This window comes from Delphinapterus leucas, chromosome 9 (assembly GCF_059928025.1).
Source record: "Delphinapterus leucas isolate spDelLeu-1000000601 "Yukka" chromosome 9, BTC_Dleu_Yukka2, whole genome shotgun sequence".
Classification (NCBI taxonomy): domain Eukaryota; kingdom Metazoa; phylum Chordata; class Mammalia; order Artiodactyla; family Monodontidae; genus Delphinapterus; species Delphinapterus leucas.
Genome location: NC_143137.1, coordinates 47260078 through 47268801, shown reverse-complemented (window position 1 = coordinate 47268801; position 8724 = coordinate 47260078). Strand labels below are relative to the sequence as shown.

The 8724-nt window shown below is 42.3% G+C and overlaps 1 protein-coding gene across 5 annotated transcripts in view; it reads left to right on the top strand.

Annotated features, from left to right (window-relative positions):
- CREB5 (cAMP responsive element binding protein 5) overlaps positions 1–8724 on the top strand; it is a 146175-nt gene that overhangs the window by 119401 nt on the left and 18050 nt on the right. For 4 of the 5 annotated variants that reach the window (XR_016394305.1, XM_089917582.1, XM_089917584.1 and 1 more), the window contains exons 4-5: positions 214–537; positions 4931–5161. Coding sequence is in view for 4 of the 5 variants with exons in the window: in XM_089917582.1 (XP_089773708.1) it covers positions 214–537; positions 4931–5161 (555 nt within the window). In the remaining variant the exon portion in view is untranslated. The remainder of the gene's footprint in view (positions 1–213; positions 538–4930; positions 5162–8724) is intronic. The other variant, XM_022584406.3, reaches the window with a different exon arrangement.

Here is an 8724-nt window from a genome sequence, read left to right as displayed (position 1 = left end):
TTAACATTCATGGCTGACATTGATACTTCTACCTACCATAATATATATGAAAATTTGAAATTAATATAAAAGTCATACTGCTACCAGTAAAAAAACGTTAACAATAGTACCATAAAATATTATAAAATTGAAAATATGAGTCATTTTGATTCAAAATCCCTACTGTGTACACGACTGACCTCAGCTGTCCCCTCTTGTTTTGTTCTGTTTCAGAGGTTGAAGGCTGCGTTGACTCACCACCCTGCTGCCATGTCAAATGGGAATATGAACACCATGGGACACATGATGGAAATGATGGGGTCCCGTCAGGACCAGACGCCACACCATCACATGCACTCACACCCACATCAGCACCAGACACTGCCAGCCCATCACCCCTACCCGCACCAGCACCAGCACCCAGCACACCATCCTCACCCTCAGCCCCATCACCAGCAGAACCACCCACATCATCACTCCCACTCCCACCTTCACGCACACCCGGCACATCACCAGACCTCGCCACACCCACCCCTGCACTCCGGCAACCAAGCACAGGTAGACCTTTTTCATCATCTCTTTCTCCCTTCTCGTTAACAGTACAAGCTCAAATATGGGGCTCATTGGCAGCAGCCTTGTTTGACAAGCCCAGGTGTTCTATCTGACACTCTGGGGGGCTCTGTTCATTTCCTAAGAGGTAATGGTTACCCATAAGACCCTACCAGATCGTAGTTCCTATAACTAATAAGGTAAATATCAGGTTTAGTTTCTAGGGGCAAACGTAAGCTTCAAGTTCTCCAAAATCTATTTTTGCAGTGTGTTATAAAGTTAACCCTAAAAAAGTAACACCAATGGAGGATTAAGAATTTAAGCTTTAAAGAAAGATGTGAATAAAGGATGAGAAAAATAAGTTAATTCTAACCATGGTTCTATCTGCAGTACTTTATAACATCATAGAGACTCAATTTTGTCACCTGCAAATTGGAAGTTAAATACAATGGGCAATCTTCTGAATAACAGTAAGTGTTAAAAATATAAAGGGTAACAATTTCAGGCAGACAAAGAGGCCCGGTAATGGATGTTAGGGTGTAAGGTGTTGTGCAAATGGTAAAGAAAGGTGACTCATCCCACCCAGTGAGAAATGTGTTGGAGGGAGAAGGCAGAGAGCCAGGCTCTGTAGATGATCAGTTCAAGAGGAAGGCCAAATCCCAGTGGTGGAAAGTCACCAGGAGTGGCTAGAAAGAAAGCCAGCATTTAGACACAACTGGAAGAGGGTCGGGGGATCTGGCAGACGTTACGTCACCCAGCCCAAGAAGAGAGGCGGGTCCATGTACCCGAGTGAGTTTTAGTAAGTGGATGAAGGGCATGTCTAGGAGCATGGCTAGTCCTAGACATTTTGGACCTTCAAGTGGGATGACCTTTGTCAGTTCCCTCCACCCATTCAAACTGCCAGGTTCCAACCAGCTGGGTCAGAATGGTGTCAGAAGCTTGGGATCACACTTATTCACTGTCTCCTCCATTGTCTGCCTCTGTACCTCTCACCTGGCAGCTTTTAGAGATCTTGCATCAACCCCTCCAACATACACCAAACCTGGACAGCCATCCACAAAATGTGTTATCCATAAGCAACTCTCCATTCAATAGATAAGCTTATTTATTAGCTAAGCTTGCTTCTGCAAAGTTCTTAGAGGTATTCTATATAGCAAATAAGAGTGTAGGCTTCGGAGTGAGAAAACTTTCATTCTTTTCCCACCTTACTTGTTGTATGACTGTGGTCAGTAGATGAACCTCTCTAAGCCTCAGTTTTCCCATCTGTAAAATGGGGTGATAATAGACCCTCAGGAGTATTAAATAAGAGAATGTTTTGCCCTTGGTGGCACAGTTTTCAATACATGATAGCCATGATTAATTCCAAACCGAATAATGTGATAGAAGCTTAGCAAGTAGTTTAGCAATAAAATGCTATCCAAAGCACCTTTTTAGTCATGTGCCATAGTAGGACATATTTTTAGAAGGGAAAAAGAGAACTATAATAGATCAACTATAAACTATAATAAGGTCAAAGATAGGCAGATAGATTCACATGTATACTTATATTTTTTAAAAATGGATAGCATCAAGTTTTGGTTGCATTTGTGAGCGAGTTACTTCACAGACAAGCTTAACAGTTCATTAAATATAAAAGCCATTCATTAGCTAATTACGAATTAGCCAGTTGCCCTCCATCTCAAGTCAGCAAGTGGCCAATTGTATATGCAATCGGTTAATTGCCTTTATAATTGGCTGCACAAAGTTGCTTTTTTATCCTATGCTACTAAAAAGAAAGAGTCCAGGTTGGTCTTGTTGAAATTTGAACAAGATCATTTAGACCATATTCAAAATGCCACTGTTAACTGTATTAACTTGGTTGATATTGAGACTCTTGTCATGTGGCCTAATTGTATGATTATCAGAACAATAGAAGTTTATTAAGGTCATCAACTCTGAGATTCTAAGATGACTTGGAATAAATTCTGTCATTTTGAAATTAGTTAATTATTTTTGATCAAAATTTTCAGAGCATCTGTGTCAACATAATGCCATTCTATTTATTTTACTGAAGTATAGTTGGTTTATAATATTAGTTTCAGGTGTACAGCAGAGTGATTTGGTTATGCATATATATGTATATATCTATATTCTTTTTTATTCTTTTCCATTATAGTTTATTACGAGAACTATGAATATAGTTCCCTGCGCTATACAGTAAATCCTTCTTGTTTATCTAGTTTATGTATGGTAGTGTGCCTCTGTTAATCCCATACTTCCAATTTATCCCTCCCACCCCACCCCTACAGAATGCTATTTTAAAAAGATAATGGTAGGTAACGATAATTATCGTTTTTGATAATTTTGTTTAAAGCACAAATTCTGGTCTTAGGGTTGCATTTTCAATTTCTCCTGGCTTCTTGCGATTCTTTTGCATATAAGAATGTGACTTCAGAGTCCTGGTATCACTCCTTGGCCACCAGGAATTTCTCTTAACCAAACGACACCTTGACCCTGAACCTGGACTGCACCTGAAACCACCATGTAACTTACCCCTTTGGGTAAAGGCAGAGGAGAAGCATCAGGGGGTAAGGGCTTGTTAACGTTAGCGTGGTAGAATACAGTATTGAAAGAGAGGTCCCTGCACTGGAGATTAAAACCCAGTTTTACCTACTTGAGAGTCTTGTCTAGGGCTGGCAGTGAGAGATCACTAATTCATACAAAGAAATGAATGAATTTATTTCATTCATTTTTTGCCTGTTAATCCCATACTGCCAGTTTATCCCTCCCACCCCACCCCGACAGAATGCAAAAACAGCCAGGTTAGCACCTTCTTTCCTAGTGCTTTGCTTTGCGGTGGTTAGCTCAGAAGTTACTGCACCTGAAATGACTAGTGCTAAACGCTTGCCAATAACAAGGAACACAGCTTCATCAGCCACTCTGGTGAGTAAGATCTTAGACAGTTTATTTTGTTACTCCTCTGTGATTCGGAGGGAAGGAATTGCCAATACACAGTTTTAGAAAATGTCTTTGCTTTAAACAAAATTACTGAGATGCAATCTAACCTCCGTCCTGAGACTGATTCTTTTTCAGTGAGTCACGGAGGGTTTGATAAGCTTAGGATTAAACTATAGCATCATCAGTCAGCTGATGTCAACCAGGAGCCATTATTAGTGCAATTACAGTCGTTCTGATTGATTTCAATCATAGGGTTGGAATGTGGTAGAAAAGGTGGCTGGGTTTCATTTTTAAAACTTTTTGCCTGTTATTTCTGCAGGTTAAATGCCTCTTGTAAAACAACTTTATAGGTATTACAGCCATAAGCCTGAGTGACTGAGCAATGAGAGGGAGGAGAAAAAAAAAACACCACCACCCTTTATTGAGAATGAAGAAAAGGGAAGGAGTGAAGTGCATTAGGGAAGCATTAGGTGTCCAGACTCATAAACAATCAGTCATAGAAATTTCACTAGGTGCTGAGTGTCTGCTGTATGAAGGGAAATAAAGCCATATGTGTGGGAGTCCCTAAAACCTTAGATGTTGTTGAGCCCCATGCAGACCTTACAGGCAATCTATAAGCATAGTAAAAACTTTTTAATAAAGTGCTTTGCCACTCCTAGGATTTCCTTATAATGTAAGTATATACAACCACCCCTCCCTGTCAACAGACACGGTGTATTAACAGGGCTCAGTGCTGCATCACGATGGACTTTCAAAGGCCCCGCTTCCCAATCACCTAGAAATTCACCCACTCACCATCTCCTGTGACTCCTTCAGCCTTGGTCAAGCTCTGAGGAGGAGACAGGCCCATTTGCAGTTTGCAGGTCCAGCTAGGCATCTGCAGTAGGAACTGTGAAACTGTGACAAAAGGATTTCAGCTGCTTTCCAGGCTTCACGGGGTTCTTTTGATAGGAGTCACAATGGCAGTGCTGTCCCAGAGGTGTGTTCTAGGAACATGGTTTTGACACCATTAGTATGAAAGGCATTCACAACCTGCCCAGAAGGAGTTTTCTGCAGATGACAGAAGACTCGTCAGTAGGGTGACAGTCACCCTGACCTCTGTTTTCACCTGTTGCCATACATTGGCACTTTCAGATTTTACAAGGCACCTTAAATAAAACATTTTTAACATCTGAGGAGAAAAAAAATGTTTCTTCTGTCATGATTCAGCCAAATGCCAGTCAGGGGGAAAAAATCTACTTGACTCTCTTTTCGCAGATCATCCCTGTATCTTTTGCCAAAATATCATGGAAGATAGCAGGGTGATGCTTTTCCTTTTCATGAGCGTGGTCTCATTGTTGACTTCATTCTTAGAAAACAAGTGTAATGTGCTAACTAAAACAAGCGACTCCCTGTGTTTTGCATTTCAACACCTTACCCAGCCGTTCCTCCTCTCTCCCCATCACCCCCTCCCTCTCTTTCCCAGCAGGTTTCACCAGCGACACAACAGATGCAGGCCACCCAGACAATACAGCCGCCTCAGCCCACAGGGGGGCGCCGGCGAAGGGTGGTGGATGAGGATCCTGACGAGAGGCGGCGGAAATTTCTGGAACGGAACCGGGCAGCCGCCACCCGCTGCAGACAGAAGAGGAAGGTCTGGGTGATGTCACTGGAAAAGAAAGCAGAAGAACTCACCCAGACAAACATGCAACTTCAGGTGCAGGCCACTGTCTCTCTCCCCAGGACTCAAAGGCCCTGTGTAACACTGGCATTTCCTGCCCCGGCAGGCACTTGTTGACCTAAGCACTAACACCACCCCTTAGCCCACAGAGCAACTGCAGGCTTATTCCTCAAGGTTGATTAGTTCCGAGACACTCTACAAAACAAAACAACCATTCAGTTTTACATCAGTCTGCTCTGAGGAGGGAAACCCTGCCCAATTAAGTTATAGGGCTGGGAGCAGAAGCTTGGTCAGACAGAGGTTCAAACTCTTGTTCCGTACCTACTTGCTGGGTTTAACCTCTCTGGCTCTCAGTTTCCTCATCTATAAAATGGGAATAATAACCTCATAAAGTTGTTGGGAGGAATAAATGAACTAATGTCTACAGAGCCGTTTGTACATAATAAATCTTCAACCAAAAGGCCGCTCTTTATGTCCACTGGGTGAGGGGGTTGCTTCAGTTTACACTAGATTATCTATATTTTTGTTTAGTGGAAAAAAGGGAGGTTTGTGTTTATTATTTTGCTCCATAAGAAAAGGCATGTTTCCATCTCATTTTTAAACTTGACAAGATTTGAATCTTGCATGATTTTTGCTTTCCATGGGTGGCTCAGTGGGGGGACATTTTATAACAAGGCCACTTCTAGGAATTTTTGAGAACCTCCAGCACCTGGAGCTTCTCCAGCGGACTTCATGCCATACACGTGATGCAGTTCAGGGCATTTGTTCTAACACAAAAAGAAGTGCACTGTTCACCAGCAGAAGAAAAAGCAAGTATTATATAAGTGACAAGCAGTCAGGGATAGCAGTAAAAATCGTGGATTATAGCGCTGGGTTATATACAGTGCTTCCAGGAGCAGAGATAATGGCTAAAGAGTGGAGGGAAGAGGGGAAAGAATGCCTAAAATAGGGAGAATCTGCTCCTCAGTAGTTCATAGGTCACCTTCACCCCCCATCCTCTGCGCATCCTCAGAAAGGAGCAATTAGGGTGCCAAACCCCCCTTTGCATATTTAATTCCATTAAGTGGAAATGGTCTTGGGACATCCAGTGTACAAATTGAAATTATACAAAGAAAGTTTGGGTTATACAGGGACTGACTGTCATCATTTATGGATGTTCACTCTCCCCCCCCCCCAAGTTTATCATTCTTTTAATGATAGACATGAGAAAGAAACTGGGAAACGTATATAGCAGATATGGGGGAAGTAAGATAAGAAATCCTCCCACTGGCTTGTACGAAGCTTGTGTGAAGTTGGAGACTCTGTTATCCTCTCCCCCGACCACTTACCCCCTTTTGTAACGTCGGGTCTAGCGTGGAGAGTTCCTGAGTGTCTGTACTCAGTATCTGCTGAATAAATGAATGAGCTCCTCATCTCGGGGGCGTCCAGGAACTCGCGGCCTGACCACTTGGCAAAGATGCGATTTAAGGGAATCAAGCCGCAGAGTCTGGCTGGACTCAAACGCCGCCGAAACCACTCTAACTTGAAAGTCTATAATTCTAGAATCTGGCAGGTATAGTAGTATGTGAGAAGCTTTTAGGTGGACATGAGTACACGTTTTTAATATTAATAATAATCATATTTTAATTTTTATGTGTACTGAAAAATGTAATCAGAACATCAAACCTTCAGTTTCACAGATATTTTTGGTAAGGACCAGGCTAAATCTTTAAAAAATGAGTTAATTTGTACAAACATGTTAAGTAAATAAAAGTTCTGGTGTATGTGACCTAGCAAATATCACAGCAGTGGTTTTGTAATGACTGAAATGTGAGAACCCCTGGAATTTGCTACCAGTTCTGAGATCTGCAAGAGGATCATGAACAGGTGCAGGTTTTCTCAGTCTCAGCACTATTACCTTGGGGCTCAGTAATTCTTTGTTGTCTCCAGTGCAGTGTAGATACTTAGCAGTATCCTTGACCTCTACCCTCTAGGTATCAGTAGCACCCTCTACCCCACCCCCAAGTTGTGACAACTGAAAAACGTTCAGACAATACCAAATGTCCCCCGTGGGGGGCAAAATTACCCCTGAGTGAGACCCACTGACCCAGATGAAGGAGCCTTGAGTAGTCAGATGACACGTAATCAGATGCGGACAAGTTTTTAAATCAGTTTTAACTAAAATGAGTCCTTGCAGAATGACCCCAGGGTATTGACCATCATTCCAGAGCCTGAAGACATGGAGGGGGTCATAGCAGAGAGCCAGGAAAAGTGAGGATACTGGTTTACTTTGACGTCAGATGTGTTCATGACTTGACATATGAACATATGTTATAGCTTTCACTTAACATATAAGGTACTTAACATATAAGGTATATCCTTTATGCGAACCTAATCTACTTTTTTAAGAGTATATTTTAAAACATGCTTATTGCCAGAAGAGAGACTTTTTATTTTATTTATTTATTTTTGGCTGCATTGGGTCTTAGTTGTGGCACATGGGATCTTTTGTTGCAGCTCACAGGCTTCTCTCTAGTTGTGGCACTCAGGCTCAGTAGTTGCGGCCCGGGCTTAGTTGTCCTGCAGCATGTGGGATCTTAGTTCCCCAACCAGGGCTCGAACCTGCATCCACTGCATTGGAAGGTGGATTCTTAACCACTGGAGTACCAGGGAAGTCCCAAACCTAATCTATTAATTTTCACATTTTTAGAACTAAAATGGAAGGATAAGAGATACTAGAATTCTAGCCCCTGAAAACCAGAAAAAAAAGTCCTATTGGGGCCATTCAACAGGCACCAGTATTTTTGGTTGTTAAAGCAGTGCCTGAGGAAGGGACGGTCTCTGAAAAGACTACGTCGTTGGTGTTTTCCAACCACTGCTTTGCTTCACAGGGACAGAAACCACAAGGGCTCCATGTTTTCTGTGATGCCGAGTGCTCTGCATCATGCAATGTGATGCTGGAGAGGATATGCAGATTCTGCTACCTTTGAATGACCCTTTCCCTCTCACTGGACCTTTGTCAAAAGAAAAAGTTGTCTCTCTTGAGGCTGGTCCAGTGAGCCAAATTTTAAGTAAACAGAAATGGAAGGTGCTACACAAACAAACTCCCGCCAAAAGGAATATCCAAAGTCTGGATGGCCAGCTGCCACTTTTGTTTTCCAGCATAAATCTTCTAGTTAGGCTGCAGAGCTTCAGATTGGAAAAATTAGAACTGAGAAAACAAAATCAAACTCCCAGACTTCATTTCCTCATCTCACAACAAATCTCTACCCAAGAGGTCAACACAGGTATAGGAATTGGGGGAAATATTAGAAACCACCCAATCTGACATTTTATTTGGGAGAAACTGAGTCTCGGGGGACATGAGAAGTCTTCCTGAAAGTCACACAACCAGCAAGTAGTAGGATGAAAACCCAAGCGAGTCTTCTCTTGACCTAACCCACTGCTCTGTGATCTTTCATTCTAGAAAGTTCTTCAACTATGAAGGAATCCACATTCTTTTCACTGACAGAGTGGCTGAGATCAGCTCTAAATTCATCAACTGCTAATGTGGTGCTCAGTGGATTGTGTTCAATAGATGATACGGAAATCGTCTGGTCGCCCACGGAAATAATTGCTTT